The 20,675-nt window shown below is 35.2% G+C and overlaps 1 protein-coding gene across 1 annotated transcript; it reads right to left on the minus strand.

Annotated features, from left to right (window-relative positions):
• Window positions 1–17,175: 17,175 nt before the first annotated feature.
• Window positions 17,176–18,498, minus strand: LOC149236565 (peroxidase 5-like). The gene is made up of 4 exons (XM_089368956.1): window positions 18,370–18,498; window positions 17,984–18,178; window positions 17,709–17,880; window positions 17,176–17,594 (listed from the first exon to the last, which is right to left on the minus strand). Exons 1-4 carry the CDS (start codon window positions 18,496–18,498, stop codon window positions 17,176–17,178), a joined length of 915 nt encoding a protein of 304 aa, XP_089225082.1.
• Window positions 18,499–20,675: the final 2,177 nt, after the last annotated feature.

The following is a 20,675-nucleotide window of genomic DNA, read 5'->3' on the forward strand; positions in this document are numbered from 1 at the left end:
CTTTTTTCAGAAGGTGACAACACAATGTTAATTTGTATTAAAATGTTTTATTGATAACTCACATTGAATATTTTTTTTATATACAACATTGAAATATTTTATTTTAAGAAATATCTTATAAAGTAATTAGAAGTAAAACAATGTGTGAGTAAGATGTTTAAATCTTATCTTTTCAAGAATAGTTCAACTTCTCAATGTACATGTTATGTAAAATATTTTAATGTCAATTACATTATATTATATATCATTTTTATAAAATTATGTACATATCATGAAAACATTAATTTATGGTTAATCCTATATATACCCTATTTAGCATTCAGAAAATACAAGTTAAACAATGAAAAATAACAAATTATATTTTTCACTGTAAAGAAGTTTGTACGTGAAGAAATTTGATCCCTCTCCACTCATGTTAGATCCATACTTAAGATGGATCTATGCTAGTGTTATTTAGACTATTCTTTCAAATGCATAGATAGATTTATATTGAAAAATATCTCAAAATTCAAATTATGTAGATTCATAACTCAAACTTGTGATTCCAATGAATCCTTACCACATTGCTGGTAAAATTGACTTAAAAATTACCAAAAAAATAAAATATATAAAATTAAAACTATTAAATTAGTAATATTAGTAAATGATGTCAAAAAATGTCCTTTACAAACTTAGTGTGGTGTTTCGTAAAGAGAATGTAAGAAAACATTGAATGTAAAAAGATTTATTTAGATAATAATTATTATCTCTATCTTAATCTCAATTAATATCCATTTAAATATTTAGTAATTTTGGTTAATATAATAATTATTCTTCATTGCATCAATTTTTAAAGTAATTAAATAATTAAAAAAAATAAATCAATATCAACCATCAAAACAACCATTGTTAGCCATTATTAATCATGGTCAACCCTCGTTAACAATTTTTAACTATAGTGAGACAATGTCAACCATAGTCAACCATGGCCTACTAATCTGTTGCCCCATAATGTCATACATCAACTAGCACAACCACATCAATAAAGTGGTTAATATAAACCGATTGGTGTTATTTTTCAACTCATAATAATACCCATTTTTTAACCTTGGTTAACCCCTTGTCAATGAAAGTCAACTATAGTAAACCTTATCAACCATGGTCAACCATTACCAGTCAACCCTTTTGAACCATATTCAAGCATCATTATTCATAAAAAACTCTTAGTAGCCATGCTTAACTATTCTTAAATTTTGTCAACTCTAGTCAACAATTTATAACCATAGTCAAACAATGTCAACCATAGTAAACCATGGCAATTAGGGACAACATGGACTACCATGTTCATGGTCAACCATAACTTGATGATATTTAACTATATTCAACCATGCTCAAACAAGGTCAAGGAAGTTTAACCATCGTGAAACATAATCACCCAATTTACCTTAGGTCAAGGTTACTAAGCAATGTAATATAAATACATTTCTACATTAATGGTTAACTATGGTCAATGAAGGTAAACCTAAACAACCATATTCAACTATTTGTGTAACATTAATATCAACACAAATGTAATATCAACCATGGTCAATGAATATTAATGTAACAATGTTCAACTTTAATGTCACATGAATACATTATTACATTAATGGTAAATGATGATAAACCATGGTCAAGCTTCTTCAACCATGGTCAACGTATTCAATGAAGGCCAACTTCATAAACTGTTTGAACCATAGTCAACTATCATCGATCATAAACAACTCTTCGCAACCATGGTTCCACTGTCAACATTGGATAACCCACATTGACAATTTGTAACCATAGTCAAACAATTTATACCATAGTTAACCCTGGTGAAAATGTATTTCCATGTTCATGGTCAATCATAACTTGACCATATTTAACCATAGTCAGCAATATTCAAACATAGTAAAGCAAGCTTAACCATTCTCAAAGATGCTCGCCAACTTTAGCCATGACTAAACTTATTTATAAATGGACCACAAGTACATTTTTATATTAATGGTTGAGGATGGCCAACTATAACAATAGCATTAAAATCAATGTAACATGAGCCATGGTAAACCATAGTTGAAAAACATTAATTTAACAATTCCCAACATTAATGTAACATGAAGACTATGTTTAATCAAGTTACATCTCATTAACCATTAATGTAACATTAATATTAACACCAATGTAACATCAACCATGGTCAATGATGTTTGACAAATATCAATGTAACAATGCTCAACATAAATGTAAGATAAATACATTATTACATTAATGGTTATCAAGGTTAACCCTACTCAACCATGGTGAGCCTTGTCAACAAAATTCAATTATAGTCAACCTTGTTGATGATGGTCAACCATTTCCAACCTCATAAATTCTCTTGAACCATAGTCAACCATCATTAACCATCAACAACTCTCGACAACCATAGTTAACCATTGTCAACCATGATCAACCTTTGTCAACAATTTTTAACCATAGTGAGACAATATCAACAATAGTCAACTAATCTACCTCATGCATGTCATGTGTCAACTAGCACAACCACATCAATAAAGTGGTTGATATACGATGATTGACGTCATTTTCCACGTTTCATATGCCAATCTACACTCTTATGAGTGAAAAATAATGCTTACTCACATATGTCAACCACTGTATGTATGTGATTGTATTAATACACCAATTAATCTTTACTACATTATTCTTTATAATAATATAATCATTCAAAACAATTATTCATTTATAAACAATTTTTGAAACATTTTATAATATAACATTTTATTGGAAAAAAATATTTATGTAATTAAAATTAAATTAATAAAACAATGCATAAGCATTTGTCATTTATAAATTATTCTTAAAACCATTTTTAGATATAATTGTAGATCATTTTACGACATACTTCATGAATAAATACAATATTATAGTTTTCTTTAACAAGAAAGTATTTTCAACGGCTCTTGATTACAAGATAAACTCAAAATAAAGAAGAATACAAATTATGACAAACCGTAGTTGATCCCTTAATAAGTGTAACACCATAAGTAATAGAGGTTATAAATTAATGTAAAAGGGAAAGAAGGGTGTTAGGCCAGGAGTAACTTCAGTTTGGCAGAAAACTCAAAAAAACTGATTCATTTTATTACATTAGGTAGCTATTGTTATATACAAGAATGTGACTGCTCAGTTCATCTTCTGATGACTGTTCACGTTCTAGGTTCACCCAACCGCAAAGGATTAGGTGTCAACATTCCCCCCCCTTAATCTGAAGGGATGTTGGTGAGTCCAAGCATCATTCTGAATCTTTCAAGCTTTTCTTTTCCAAGCGCTTTGGTGAAGATGTCTACAATTTGCTCATTTGTGGAACAATGACAGGGATGGATTGTTTTGGCCTCAACATGATGTCGGATCAGATGATATTTAGTATTGATGTGCTTTGTACGATCATGGAACTTTGGATTCTTGGCCAACTTTATTGCAGAGGTGTTGTCAATCATGAGTGGTGTTGATTGTACTTGTTTTACCTGCAAATCTTCAAGAATTTTGCTGAGCCACACAATTTCTTTCATTGCTTCAGCTGCTGCCACGTATTCTGCTTCTGTTGTGGAATCTGCTGGAACTGATTGTTTGTGTGATCTCTAAGAGACAACTCCTGATCCAAGACTCATAGCATATCCTGAAGTAGATACCCCAGTTTCTTTGTCTCCATCGAAGTCTGAATCAGAGTATCCAATCAAGTTGAAGTCGTCCACGTGTGTATACTTGATTCCAAGGTCTTGAGTTCCATTCAAGTACCTTAGAACTCTTTTTCCAGAAGACCAATGTCCCTCGCAAGCCTTTTGCATAAACCTGGAGAGGATTCCAACAGCAAATGAAATGTCTGGTCTGGTAGTAGTGAGGTAGATGAGACTTCCTACAAGCTGTCTATACTTTGTTGCATCCTCAAATTCCTTTCCTTCAATAGATGTGAGCTTTAAGTTTTGTTCCATTGGAGTAGAAAGAGGATTGCACTCTGTCATGCCAAATCTGTTTAAAAAATCTCCTATGTATTTCTTTTGAGAAAGAAATATGGATTTTGGATGTTGGGTTACTTCAATGCCAAGATAGTAATGAACATAGCCCAAATCATTCATTTCAAAACTTTTTCCCAATTCCTTCTTTATGGATGCAATGTAGCTTTCATTGTTCCCTGTCATTAAAAGATCATCTACATATACCACAAGATATACAACTGTTTTGCCAACTTTCTTGACAAATAAAGTTGCATCATCAAGATCAAAATGATTGAAGTTGAGTTTCAGAAGATGCTAAGTTAGTTTTTCATACCAGGCTCATGGTGCTTGTTTGAGGCCATACAAGGACTTCACAAGTTTTCATACTTTTTGTTCATGTCCTTTCATAGCAAATCCTTCAGGCTGGGACATAAAAACATTCTCTTTTAGATCTCCATTCAAGAATGCAGTTTTTACATCCATTTGATGGACTTTCCAACCGTTTTGAGCTGCTAGTGCAAAGAGTGTCTGGATGGTGGCCCATTTTGCTGTGGGGGCAAAAGTTTCCTCATAATGGACCGCTTCCTTCTGTGCAAAACCTTTTGCCACAAGCCTAGCTTTGTGCTTTTCAAGTGAGCCATCAACGTTGTATTTGTTCTTGTAGACCCACTTGCAGCCAATTGGTTTGGTTCCAAATGGAGGATCAACCAGCTTCCAAGTGCCATTCTTTATGAGGGTATCATACTCCTTTTTCATCGCTTCTTTCCATTCATCATGAGAAGCAGATTCTTTGAAGGAAGTTGGTTCAAAATCTGTAGACAAGTTCAATTCACAATCATAAGTAACATCCATATCAACAAGTGAATTAGAGTCATCTACCTCACCTCCATCTTGTTGGTTTGAATTTCTGGTTCCTGTTTTTCCAATTTCATCACGATGAACACTTTCAAGTGTCTTTGTCAGCCACTTTGGGGGACCTTTCTGAGATGGTCCAGGTTGCTCTGTTGATTGAGTTGGGACTAAATCAAGATTGAGTCTCCCAATTCTATCAATTACATCACTTAAAGCATCATCCGTTGTTGGAGTTTCATGCAGAGGAGATTGTTCTTCAAAAGAAGATTCCACATGTTGTTCTAGTATAGGAATCCCCCCTTCAAGATGTGGAATCTGATTATCAAATTCTTGAAATGATTTTGTTTTTGCGAATCTATCCAAGCAATCAAGTTGCTGCTCAACAACATTTTCAGATTTGGATGATTCAAGAAAAATGACATCTCTAGATACAACAAACTTTTCATTTACTTCATCATAGAGGTGGTATGCTTTAGAGGTGTTTGAATACCCCAGGAAGATACACTTACGACTTCTAGCACCAAGTTTGTTTCTATGTACCTTTGGTATCAAAGCATAACAGGCGGAACCAAAGATCCTGAGATGTTTTACCGAAGGAACATGTCCATACCACAATTCATAAGGAATCTTGTTTCTTATAGCATTAGATGGACATTTATTCTTTATATATGCATCACATAGAACAACATCAGCCCAAAACATTATCTTTACATTTTTGAAGAAAAGCCTGGATCGTACCATATTCAAGATTGTTCTATTCATTCTTTTAGCTACACCATTCTGTTGGGGATTATAAGGCACAGTTGTTTGATGTTTGATCCCATGTTGGCGATGATAGTTTTCAAATTCATTTGATGTATATTCTTTTCCATTATCAGTGCGAATAGACCCAATATGAGAATGTGCATCATTTTCAATCCATTTATGAAAATTCTTGAATGTTTGAAAAGCATCAGATTTGTTCTTCAATAAATAAACCCAACACATTTTGGTGTAATCATCAATAAATGTCATGATATATCTATTTCCATTTGCAGAAGGAACAGGCATTGGACCACATAAATCTGAATGAATGAGTTCAAGCTTCCTATGTGCTCTTGAATGTGAATCATGAAAAGACTGTTTCCTATGCTTTACTAGAATGCAAGCATCACATTGCTTATGTTTCCTAGGAATTGTAGGCAAACCAGCAACACCATTTTTCTTCAATAAGCGGAGACTGTCATAGTTTAAATGTCCAAATCTAGCATGCCACAATAAACTTGATGGAAGTGTGCCTTCTTCAAGATGAGAAATATATGAGAAATGTTGTGCATGAGCAGAGGTTCCTTGCAGTTTGAGAAGCCTTTCTTCTTCTATTCCCCTCATGACAAGTGAGTGGTCAGATGCTTTTCTTACCTCAAGCTTTCCATCAAACATATGAATGGAGTGACCTTGCTGGCGGATGTGGACCAAGGACAGCAAGTTTCTCTTGAGCTGTGGGAGATATAGAACATGATCCAGAAGAAAGTCTAGAAGACCAGGCATTTTAAGCCTGATTGTGCCAAGCCCTGATGGCTTGATTTTTGACTGATCTGCAAAGTATACTGCTCCATCAACATTGTCAGTGAAATCTTCAAAAAAATCTTTTCTATGAGTCATATGACAGGTTGCTCCTGAATCAAGCAACCAATCATTTTTCGAAGAAGCAAGTGAAGCATTAAACAAATCTTCATTTACTCCAATGTTACATTGTGCCTCAATATAGTGAGTGGATTCAGGTGCTTTACCTTTGTGTGTATCATCAGTTTTACCTTTCTGCTGGTTTCTTCTCTGCTCAATTTTGTCACATGGTAGCTTGCATGTAGAAGCATCATGTGATCCATTTCGTTTGCAGCGAATGAAATGTAAGTCTCCCTTTTCTCCTTGAGAATGTCTGCCCCCCTGCCTCTGAAGTATCTTCCTCTTCCTCTTCGTCCACCTCTTCCTCTTGTAGAATCTTGAGCAGGATGCTTTTCTTTATGAGCAAGGCACACAGTCTCTTCAGAAGATTCAGGAGCTGTCTTCTTTCCAAAGGCCTTCTCTCTTTCAACAAACTTTTTCACAAGAGAGTCAAAGGTTATATCTTTAAGATTTCCATTTTCTTGTAAAGACTGAAGATAATTGGAGTAGGTAGGATAGAGTGCCTTGAGAAAAGAAATAAGAGGGATATCCAGCTCAACCTTAGTGGATTTAATATCATGCATTATAGACTTTACTTCAGATGCAAGAGCAAGAGGATCATTATTTTTCAGTTCAAGAGTGAAGAGTTTAATCATGAGCTGAACAACTTCAAGTGCAGAATGTGAGTCATAGAGTTCTTTCAGCTTTTGTAAAGCTTCAAAGGCAGTTGAATATGATGAAATATGGTGACTCACCTCTTCATTTACAGATGCTGCGATTAATGCATAGGCTTTGCTATTCTTGTTTTCCCAAATGAAGAGCTCTTTTTTAGATGTAGGCTGCACTGGGTCATTGTCTCCTTCTCCGACACACACTCCCTTCCACAACTCATTGAAGATGAGGGTGTGTTTTATCATCCGGGACCATTCAGGATAGTTCTCCTTGCCAGTGAGAACTATTCCTACCATAGAGATGATTGAATGCATTCTGTAAAACATACTTCTGCTGATATACAGTGAAATTGTACTCAAAAGGGCAAAAATAAATTTCAAACACTTTTATGTAATGTTTCTTCAAATCCCTCTAAGGATCCTCATATAATATATCCACCATATTCCATATCTACAAACTATTCAAACAGCGTCCAAAAATTTATTCAAGCAAGATGGTCAATATATATATATGCTGGTCAATCATCAGGCGTCCAAAACTCAAACGCTGGTCAACATCATTCAAGCCACAATTCAATGAGACAGCGCATTCAAAACATATATAAACCACGCATTAATTCATCATCGCTTTAATATAAGCCACAGCAACATGCATTAATTCAGCACCGCTATCTCAAATAAAAAGAACACCGCATACAACTATTCAGGTCTTTTTCAGCACCATTATCTCAAAAAAAAAAGGAGCATTGCACGATAGCCTCGTTCTGAAACACCGCTATCTCAAATGAAAAAGAACAATGCATACAGCATTCAGGTCTTTGTCAACACCATTATCTCAAAAAGGAGGAGCACTGCACGATAGCCTCAACTCCAAAAGATCTATCAAAACTTTTTTGCAATTAAAGCTATAGGATTGAATTTGGTAAATAACGCATGTCTGGACAACTTTTCACACGCATATATATGAACATTTATATATGGGACGCATTTTAGGATAGTCCCTACCATTGAGAAAATTCATGTTAAAAATTATCTCCCGCCAGCTTTAAGCGTATTGCTTAACCAATCCAATCCTTCAAACAAGCCTTCACCCTTTATTGCTGAAGTCTTGAATATAGCCCATTGCCGACTTTTGATCTTGTGCAGTTCAAGAGCCTCAGTTACTGCAGCATCGTCGACAGAGACCACCACACTTCAAACCAGGGCGCAAAGAACCACGGGTACCCAAAACCACCAAAGTCTCGGTTGTCTGGTATTGTAAGGTTCGGAGACCACAACGATTAATCGACCTCGGCTATCGTTCAGAGACCACAACGACCTCGGCTGTTGTTTGGAGACCACAACGATTAATCGACCTCCAAAATCTTCACATAATCGATTGAATGATGCCTTTAACAGCATCCTCTTCTCAGCATCTTAAATAAACTTGTTGAGAAAACGCTTCAGACAAATGCTACGAAAATTCCTTTACACTGGATTGTTGTGTTCCTTGCAAACACAAGCACTCGTCCAAAATTTCAAATGCCTTCATAAAACCAGCATTGGATCATAAAACCAAAAGTGGATGGGAGGCATGGTGTTTCAAATTACAGCGTTCAAAAAGATATATCAGGCAGCGTTGAAAAAAATATATCAGGCATCATTCAAAAGACTATGACAGAGCGTTCAATAGAATGAGTGATGGTCGACTCAATGCTACACAATGAATACATTAAACAACGCTTGTGACAGGGCCAGCGTTCAGAAAAAACGCATATGACAGACAGGCATACAACGTTTAGAGATGAAAGGCATATGACAAAGCAGCATGTTATGGACAGAGCAGCGCTGGGGCACTCAGTCAGACAAGGGAGTTACAAGGCACAAGAGCTAAAAAAGGAGCTGGCTTTGATACCATGTTAGGCCAGGAGTAACTCCAGTTTGGCAGAAAACTCAGAAAAACTGATTCATTTTATTACATTAGGTAGCTATTGTTATATACAAGAATGTGACTGCTCAGTTCATCTTCTGATGACTGTTCACATTCTAGGTTCACCCAACCACAGAGGATTAGGTGTCAACAAAGGGGAATAGCTACGTTGTAGCATAGTCCATGCCTCTATGCTAATTAATTGATTTTCACATTTACGTCTCCACATATGCTTCTTCCACATAGCTTTCTCTGCATAACAAAACTCCACATTGTTTCACATGGAGTTGAGTTATTCTTTTCCTTGTGTGAAGAGGTTAATTGTGTGGGACAATAAACTTCTCCACACGTTAACCAACTACTCTATTAAATTTTTTTATTTGCGCACATCAATACTTCCACACCCCACACAAAAAGAAATATTTGTCATACTATTTTACGGATACTCGATAAATTAATCACAAAATAAAACATTCAGGCCCCACCTCCTTGTTTCTGCCACCACACCTATGTAATCTTCCCCTCTAAACGTGGCCTTATAATCCATATGTGAGATGTATGACTTCCATATCGGTACAACTCAACTTCTGCTTGTTGAAGGAAACAATGAAAGAGTTCTAAAAGTGAACTACTTAGAAAAAATGACAAGGCACATTAGATAATATTTTGAAATATGTCCCTAGCAGATGTGAGTAGCTTTCCACCCCCATAGGTTAGATATAATTATTCTTGTAGAAATGCTAGTAGAGGATGCCTTCACACTAGTTATAAATGGTAATACATTTGAATTCGTGCATAAATTTTTTGACCCTCTTCTTCTAAAATATCCATACATCATGGGAGTGATTTTATTGTAATTTTTACTTTCTATAAACACTAGAACGTCCACAATCTGCATCACTTTATAGGTGCTCGTAAATTTTTTTTTTTTTCATTTACATCCTCATCGGAAATCCTTCTGTAGTTGTCCCTTGCAGTGATGCACTTTTTGAAAGTTGGTAGGAGAGTATTTTTTTTTAGCAATGATATCCCGCACCCTATAAATAAATTTTATTTCTCCAGTAGCCTAACTATCATTGGATTTAGGTGTTTCATGCTCGACATTTGTTGGAAAGGAAGAGGAGGATAGACACAAAATAACAAATAATTAACACACAATTACATGAGTTTCGACTCTTCTATTGATCACACAAACTTGATAATTACAATGAACCTGATGAGGGTTTTTAAACCTTTTTTGACTAGTGACTCACTTAAAATAATTTTACATGAAACCACACACTAAATTTGACTTTACTTAACTCAGCTTGACTGAATATCTAAATTTATCCAACTCTTCATTCGAGAGTAATTATCTATTTTAACACTCCCCCTTAATTACGACCGCTAAAGTAAGACATGACTCATGACAACTCAAACATACATGTTGGTCTATGTCTCAACTAGGCTTACAACACCCAATTTTCTTGTGTGGAACTCAAACACATGTTTTGGTAATGACTTAGTAAATATATCAGCCAGTTGATCACTAGATTTACAAGGCTTCAAGTGGACTTCTCCATTGCTCACAAGTTATCTAATAAAGTGATATCTAGTATCAATATGCTTTCTCTTTTGATGAAACACACTATTCTTGGACAATGCGATCACTAAGGTGTTTTCACAATATATTGTTGTTGATCCTTGTTTTTCTTCTTGAGTCCATCCAATACTCTTCTTAACCACATTTCTTGACATGTTGTTGATGTTGCTACTACATATTCTACTTCTCTTGACGAAAGTGTCACAATAGGTTGCTTCTTAGATGCCCATGAAATCACACCACAACCAATATGGAACACATAAATGTAAGTTCTCTTCCCATCATCCAAACTACTTGCAAAATCACTATCTATATATGCAATGAGATCCTTCTTTTATGTGCTTGCATACATTACTCCATAATCTCTAGTTCCTATTATGTATCTCAAAATTATTTTTCCTTCTCTCCAAAGTGTCTCTATTGGAGTCTCCATAAACCTGGAAATCAAACTCATTCCTTGCATAATATCTGGTCTTGTAGCTGTGAGATACATGAGGCTGCCAACCAAACTTTTGAATAGAGTTGGATTGAGATATGATACTTCATCATTGTTCCTTAACTTTGTACCCGTTGCAACTGGTGTAGGGACATGTTTACAATTCTCCATCCCGAATCTTTTCAGCAAATCACTAGCATATTTATTTTGACAAATAAAAATTCCTTATTTAGATTGTTCAACTTCTATGCCAAGAAAATATTTCATAAGACTAAGATCTGTCATCTGAAATTCTTTCATCATGGCTTCTTTAAATTCATCTATCTCAAAATCACTTGTATAAATCATGTCATCAACATATAAGCAAACAATCAAAATATGTCCATGCTCATTTACCTTTGTGTACAAGGTAAACTCAATCTTTCTTATGAAAAATCCATTCTTGATCATGTAGCTGTCAATTCTATTATAACCAGCTCTAGGCACTTGCTTCAGTCCATAGAGCACTTTATTCAACCTATAAACTTTATCTTCCTTACCGTCAGCTTCATAACTTGGAGGCTGCTACACATGAATTTCTTCTCCTAGAATTCCATTCAAGAAGGTCGATCTCACATCCATCTGATATACTTTCCACTTGTTCTGAGTTATTGTGGCTAGAAATTCTCTTATAGTATCTAATCTCGCTACTCTAAGTTTTCTCCAAAATATATTCTCGGTTGTTGTTAGAATCCTTTTGCAGCAAGCCTTGCTTTGAATATATCAATTTCACCTTTCTCATTCAACTTTGTCTTGTACACCCATTTCACACCGATGAGGTTTTTATCCTTTGGTAAATCAACCAAAACCCATGTATCATTCTTTTCAATAACTTCAATTTCTTCTTCCATGTCTTGCACCCAATTTTCACCTCTGATCGCTTCTTCAAACAAATAAGGTTGGAATGACAACAATGAAAATTTTTAACTAACATCGAAATAATCATAAATATATCTCATACATCTCATCTTTCTCTTACCATTGATTTATTCATCACCTAATTGATTGTGGGGAGAATTCTATTCTATTGATCTACTTGAAGATCCATGCTACCCAGAAAATCTTGGAGTCATTGCTAGTGTCTTCTCTTGTAATTCTTGATCCTCCTTCTCTGCTACATCTTCTTCCACCAATGGTGCTTGTGCATCAACTGTTTTGTCTATAGTCCCATTCCATGACTCTTATTCTTTGAAAACAACATCTCTGTTGATCATGGTATTCTTGGTGACATGGTTATACAACTTGTAAGATTTTGACTGCTTACTATAACCAGCAAATATGGATTTTTAACTTTTATCATCCAACTTACCTCTAAGATCCTTAGGCATTTGTGCATAAGATATACATACAAACACTATGAGAAGAGATACGTTGCAAGACATACCTGGCCATGCTTCTTCTGGTACTTTGTTCATCACACTCTGTGTAGTATATCTATTTATCACATAAACATCGATCACAATGACTTCTTCTGAATACTCATTAGACAAGTTTCTTCCTTTCAACATGCTTCTCACCATGTTCATAATTGTCTTGTACTTTATCTCAGCCACACCATTCTCCTACAGTGTGTACCTGGTTATAAATTTTCTTCTGATTCCATGTTGTTTGCAGTAATCATGGAGTGCCCTCGAATCATATTATTCATGTCTATCTGACCTCAATACCTTGATCTGTTGATTAGTTTGGTTCTTTTTAAGGCTTTGAATTCTTTGAAATTTGCAAACGTTTTAGAATTCTGGTTCAGGAAGTAAACCCAAGTCTTTCTGCTATAGTCATCAATGAAAGTGAGGAAGTAAAAACCTCCACCAATCAACTATGTCCGCATAGGTCCACACAAGTGTATATGCACTAGATCAAGAGGTTGATTTTCTCTATATGCAACTCCCTTAGTAAAAATTTCATAGCGTTTCTTTCCCAATATGCAACACTCACAAGTAGTAGCAGGTTCTTTGATGGGAGGTAATCTGACCATATGTTTCTAATGCAACAATCTTAAACCAAACAAGTGCAAGTGTCCAAACCGAAATTTTCATAACCAATAATCATTAGAACATGCAACTGTAAACAAATTGACATGAACACTCTAATTCATGATTAGAGGAAAGAGTATGTTCCTCATCATCTACACCTTTTCTATTGGCAGCTTGCTTGGGGCCTTGTCATATATAACACAATAATGTCCTTAAAAGATAAATTTGTATCCCTTATGTGTCAATTGACCAACACTTTCAAATTATGTTTGAGACTAGGGACATAATATACCTATGAGATTATCTTTGGCTCCCCATGCTTGGTTAGAATGTTGATCACTCTTTTTCCATCTACATCCACAGTCTTTCCAGTTCCCAACTTCAACTATTTCTTCAAAGATTGATCCAAATATGCAACCAAGTTCCCGTTGCCTGTCATGTGGTTACTACAACCATTGTCTAATAGCTAAACATTATCATAAGGTTCATGCATGGTATGGAAATCTAGGAACATGGAGTTAGTACTCTTTGTAGCGACATTAGCTCTCTGGTTCCTTGATCATCTATCCTCTTCCTACAATCACGTGCATAGTGACCAAATATATTGCAATAATAACAACTCACCTTTGATTTATCAACTCTTTGTTTATTGTTGAAGCTTTTGTTGTTGCTTCCACTTTCATGTTCATTCTCTTCTTGGCCATCTCTCTGACCACCATGTTTTCACCTCATCCTCTGCCTCTCGATTTACTTCTTCCTCAAACTTTGTGTCTTGAAATAGAAACCTGACTTTTGAAAGAGGTTTCTAAAGTGGAATCCTTATTTTTGTCTACCCTTGCCTCATGTGGTAGAAGTAATCCCATCAACTCGTCAACCGTCAATGGTTCCAAATCGTTAGCTTCTTCTATGGCTATTACCACATCATCAAATTTGGTAGACAAAGATCTAAGGACCTTCTCAACCACTGTTTGATATTTAATATCTTCACCTTAAATTTTGAACTGATTTATGACAGTCATGACCTGATTCATGAATGAATCGATGTCCTCTGTCTCCTTCATATAAAAAATTTCATATACTTAACAATACTAACTTTGTCCATACCTTTATAGCTTGTCACAAAGGTCTCCCATGTTGTCTTTTTTGAAGACATGCTCATAATCTTCTGGAACACTGCTCATTCCACTCCCTGCTAGATAAGTTGTAATGCTTGTGCATTCTTCCTTTTGTCTTTCTTCCAAAGAACCCTCTCTGCATTAGTGTGAGCTCATTCTTCTACTTCATCCTTCGGTTTGAAAACCCAAACTGGACATGATCTCAAACATCATGAGCCTTCAACATGGTCTCCATCTTAATGGCCCACACTGCATAATCCTTCCCTGTAAACGGTGGGAAATGGGGCTCGAAATTTGAGAAAGCCTTCTTTCTTCAAAAACTTCTATTCAAATAATACTAAAACCCTTTTAATGAACCCTCGATTAATTTTTTTATATAAAATATTTTATAAAAAGATTTATATAGAAATTTTTTTTGATAACTTAAGCCCCTTTTTAAAAAAAACTCCTTTAAAAACTTTAAAGCCCTTTCATAAACAATATTATAAAAATACTTAAAAAAATACATTTATAAAATTCTTTTAAAAATACTTTTAGTTAAAGCCTTTTTCAATAAAACTCACGTATTCTTTGAAACCGTGTTGTCTTTAGTGCGACTTTTTGAAATTTTTTTCTGGTGGGTTTTTCCGGTCTAATTTCTTTAAAATCTAGCAAGAATTTATTGAACTCACAAGTTTGATGGGTAACCCCTGCACAATCCAAGTGCCCTAGGGGTTCTCCAAGGTGCTGATCCATATATATATAGTCAAAAAACCAGTTTAAATAACACAAATCAAGATTTCACCTCAAATTTTTCCACCGGATTCCAGCACCGGAAAGTCCAAAAGGTCACACTAAACACAACTCCCTTGGAAGCTACGTAAGCCAAAGAACAAACAACCCACGTGACCTATGAAAAATTGTTTTATGAATTTCATACTTTTTGCTTCCTCAAGGGATTTTTTAATATGTCATGGTTTTCAGTCTTTTTAACTCCTTAAGTGGATTTCACACCCTCGACAAAGTAAAACTGCGCACTTAACCCGAATTTTGGCGGAATTGTAGTTAATTGAGACTTCACAAATTTTGTACTAATGAAGTGCAGATTTCACACCAACTGTGCACTTGTCACTCCTTAACAATGTGATGATTTGCAACACAATTTAAAGTAAAGGGAAAATAACTTTTGGAAAATAACAATACATTTTTAGATGTTAAATAACTAGAGATAAAAGGAGGCCTTCATATACATGATGCCACTAGGGAGAATGCTTATAATTCTATCTAGGAACATTTAGAAGAAAACATAAAATTGAAGTAAAGAACAACAAAATTGGAGTCCACGTTGATTCCTAAATCATTATTTACTCATCCCTTGACCATTAGGACACAAGAGAACAACCTAAAGAAATTCTAGAGATGAATACCAAAGCAAGGATAACACAAGGGATGTTGTAGGGGGTTAGAGAGACAATAATAGAAAATATCAAAGAGTGGATGAATTTGTTAATTGACCTATGGGAATTGATGAGAAATATCATAATTTTGTTACAAAAATTATTTCTTTCACTAATTCTTTGAATTAATGAGTCCAAGTTATTCAATATTTTTGTAAAAACTACGTTAACACTTTCATCAAAGATATTTTTGATATAAATAAATACAAAAGGAAAAATGAAAATATACATTTGAATTGAGGCTAAGGTAAGCCAAGGTTGGATGATACACTTGAATGATCCTAAAATCATTTATTACGACTTGTAATATGTTAGGGGAAGAGATACAAAATTTTATTTAAGGTTATTTATGAAATAAAAGAGTCAGTTAAACCCTCAAGTATACAAAAAGACAATGTCCTTAACAAAAATATGAGTTGAAGTAAAGTACCACCAAGACCTCATTAAGACAATGTCCTTAACAAAAATATGAGTTGAAGTAAAGTACTACCAAGACCTCATTGGTCGAGCAATTTAATAGACTTACCAGGTTCTTTAAGAAGGAGATAATGTGGTGGATTAGTGATATTCTTATTGAAAAATTTATGGTTGATCCATTAATACAAGAGAAATTCATATAATTGGGTGAATTTCAAAGAAAAATATTTATGTTAAAGGTAAAAGAGGAGGTAATAGTGGGACCCATAAGAAATTACATGAGGAATTCGACCAAAATGGCATCATAATAGATGTCTAAGGCCTTGCAAATTTTAATTAACAAGAGAGTGAGGGTTTGAAATTGAATATTAAACTTCATAGAAAGCAAATAATCAATAACTTAGGAATTGATGTGATTACAAAAACTTATCAAATTGTTAAATTCGTGCAATTGGAAGTGTAATTTGACTACGTTAGTAGGCCTTTGTTGCTCGTAACTCTAATATTTGGAATGTTGATGGAAAAATAAATGTAGACAAGAATACGCAATTCCCCCTTTCTTATTTATATATAAATAAACTATGTTATTCAGCACAAGAAATTATAATCACGTTTAATTCTAAAATCATACTATAAATACTTAAAATTGGAAAAATTCCCTAAATAATTACGAAGACTGACATTAATTTTCCACTTTATAGAAATTCACTATCTTCTTTCGGGGAAGGGGGTCTTGTCAATGGTAGGGGACATCGTTTTTTCGCGCATTTTATTCAGTTGGTTGAGGAATGAGTTTCAATTTCCGATAACCACTCTAGTAATATGATCTAACTCTAAATATGGTTTAAACATAAGTGAATATAATTTAAAAACTACAGGCACTCAATTTCCTATATCGTCAGGTAACCAAAAATTTATACAGTACTTGCACCCAAAATTTATTGAAGAATTCTTGTCATAATTTATTATTCTACCAAGAGAATGTAGCAGTTAATACACGCGGTGAAGAGACAGGAGTACATATAATTTAATCGTGGTTAAGCACAAATACATTTCTAATTGAACTAAGAAAGCAAATTTTAAGCCAATGAAAGGAAAATTTCCAATCTGTTTTAACTGTTTGCAACCCTGCAGTTGGCCCGGACTCCTCCTTGGTTGCCAGTCAATACACTAATCTCTCCCATTTTTATCATGGCGGTAGCAAATTTTTTCTGCCATCCTACCAAGTTAAGCCCCGTGTTTGCAGTCACACTGGATTTGGTGTTTGGATCTGTAAGCAGGGTTGCATCAGATGTAAACAGACCACGGTTAGCTATAACTTCGTCGTAATAGACGTTGTCCAGGGTGAGTGGCGTAACAGGATCCATGAACACGGTCGTGTTAACGTTACTGGGGCTGCCTTGGGGACAACCCTGCTTCAGTATCTGAGCATATGTCGGATCAAGGGATGGGTCCGTCGTATTCGTGCCGTTGAAATTGTAGAGCCTGCCGACGAATGAAGAACAGTGAAAGACACCAATTGTGTGTGCTCCTGCATTCGCGCAAACAACACAAACATGACTATACTCGACAAATGCTTTTGCTGAACCATTATTATCATCTACTAGTATTGACATATTGATGATTTCCAGGTCTGAGAATATACCTGACAATGTAACCATCTCGTCCTGGGATAGACCTTTGGATGCAAATAGCTGAGTTAGCTGGGTTACATTGAAGGTAGGGGGAGGTAGATTTCCCCGAATATTGGAAGCTAGTGAAATATTTCCATCCTTTCTTCCAGCTGGAACATCCCAGCAGAGAGGGATGGGAGATGCCTGCGATCAATCATGATTCGTTATTAGAAATCATTGAGCATTTCCGCTATGCTATGCTATACTCAATTCAGTTGTAGTCATGTATGATGTTTAAGACGAGTACCAGTGATGCACTATCCCTAGCCGCGAACGCGACTATATCTGCACAGGAAACCACCTTTGGGCAGACCGCCTCTAATTGCAATTTTGCTTCGTCAATCACGTCGAATCCTCCAAGGCTCGGATTGTTAGCCGAAGAGCCTTTCTCCGCTACGAACTGACCAGGAATGGAATCGATGAGAACGGAACCATCGCATCCCTGAAAGTGCAGGAGTTCGACATCCGTATTTCAAAAACCTCATTCATTTACACTCTAGCAAAGTACATTAGCAAACGTAATTTAGATACCTACCCTGACAAAACAGTCGTGGAAATGCAACCGTATAAGCTTAGCAGCTACTCCAGTAAAGTTGAGGAATGCACTGCTAAGTTACTAACCACCCGACGCACAATGAGTTCCGCATCTGGACAAATAGTACTGTAATAGCCCACTTGAAGGTTGTCGCTTACTGCAGCCCCAGCTAAGGCACAAAATAATACAGCAAAGAGGGTCACCTTATGGCACAGAGTCTTCGCCATTTCACCTCCCTCGAAACCGACATCAAGAAAAACCAGAAAATGAAGTCATTCCAATCATTAATTTGCTTACAAATATGCATCCCGAAAACGTCATTCAGAACGCCTAAAAGACAATCTATTGCTACCCAAGTTCTCACCTTGGATGACAGCTGGGAGTTGATGGTTGTGTGTGATATTACTCAAAATCCTGAGATGGGAGATAATAGTAGTCAAGTTCGCTACTGAATACTGAGAATCATGTATGCGAAGCTACAAGTATTTATAGATGTATATAACAATATTTGTGTCGGTGAATGGAATTGGTCTAATAAAAGTTGCGGTTATATTAGGAATTCCATGGATAACTGTAAAAAGTCAATTATTATTTGTTCCACTCTTCACTCATGTTCTATGATTTGAAAATATTTTCAAAATTTACAAGGTTTACATTTCAAATTATTTCTGAGATTTAAAATTAACTTCAAAAATTATAGAATATATTAAAAAACTATAGAATACTTTACATTTTGTTTTTTTTAACTTATTTAGATGGAAACAAATTGAGAAAATTCAGAAGTGTTTGATTACAAACAAATTCAAGATTAAAAGTGCAGTTTTTTATGCTATCCTGTCAAGTGATACACCTGCTGCTTCTATTGAAACAATTTCTATGGTGCCAGTCATAAGTTATTTAAAAAAAATTGAGCAAATGGAAGAGTGTAGATGGCCTAAGGTTGTCTTTAATAACAGATTGTGCAACAGAGAAAACAAAAAAAAAAACTTGGATGCAGCAAAATAACAAATGGTATTAGTAAATGAGGTATTTGCTTGAACACTTGTCCCATAAACAACAAATAGATAAAAGTTTTGTTATGGATAAGTTTCACAAATGTACTTGGATGGAGCTAGGAAGAAAGAAAAAGTACTATATTGAAGTGTTTAATCCCACTCATAGTCATCAAACAAAAACATATATAGAGGCCATTATCTCTTGGAGAGCCAAAATTATTATTAGTCAGTTAAGGACTAATATTGCTTTGGACTAATTCTCATCAACTAGGTTGTGAAACAGGGCGGCGGCTCAAAAGGACCAAAAGAAGTGTGGGAGGAAAGAGTATGCATTTTTTGTTAATCCCAAAAAATGGAAACAGAAAAGAATTTCATTTTAGAATGTGAGTTCTTCAAAGACAATATGGAAAGTTATGCAGATACTCTGGCTCTCTGGATAATCTATTCAGCCAGCGGTTTGTCGAGAAACTGAAGCATTTATTGTGAAACTTCATAGAAAAAAAATCAAATACATCAAGCTGATGAAGAAGCAATCTATTACATAAACTATCTTTAATCTCGTCAATGCTAAAATAATTTCTTTCTTTCGTTCTAAAAATACTTCAAAATCTAATAATCAATTACCAAGAGTGAAGCAAAGTGAAAGGAATACTGCAATCCAGATAAAAATGCTCATCCTGTCTGACCCAAAACCACGCCTTGTCTTAAGCAACCTCACGCGTCTTGTATGACCCTACCGCACGCGGTCTCTCTGACTCTTCCTCCCGCTATGGAACAAAACTGATTATGTATCAAAGACCTAACGTAGCGGTCTGGTTTCTGTTATTCGTCATCAAACAGACGTCACATATTCTCATTCACTTTCATTGAAATTTTCTGTAATTGCTTTTCAAACATATGTCACATATTATCATCTTCTTTCATCGAAACTACATATACTAGTACAAACATGCCTTACAAACGCTTGGAAGTTGTAATAAAAAAAATAAAAAAATTGTCATGTTCCATATAGCTAGTTTAATCGATGTAGGACTGTAATGAATTGTCAATCTAAGCCTGTGATTGGTTTCAGTTCTATTTCTGCCGCTAAATACTCACGCATTTTTGACACCTTCGTATTTTACGATGTTCGATGACCCTCAAGCTCACGACGGGTGATGTTACATGTTATCACTACATACCATCGTGACGTTGCGTAGTGCTCAATATATTACATTTTGTAGCCTGGCATCTCTTACCACTACCTGATTCTGAGGAGAAGAATTCAACGAATCACGCTTCTACGACGTCAGAACTCCATGCTAGAGCCTACTAGCTTCTCACTTTATTGATCATTGACTTTAAAATCATGAATGGATAACGCTGCCCCAGAGTCAAAACTCCATGCCAGAGTCTACAAGCTTATCTTC

The sequence above is a fragment of the Pinus tabuliformis genome, chromosome 8 (genome assembly GCF_031772625.1).
Source record: "Pinus tabuliformis cultivar Carrire ecotype Pingquan chromosome 8, CPIR1, whole genome shotgun sequence".
NCBI lineage: Eukaryota > Viridiplantae > Streptophyta > Pinopsida > Pinales > Pinaceae > Pinus > Pinus tabuliformis.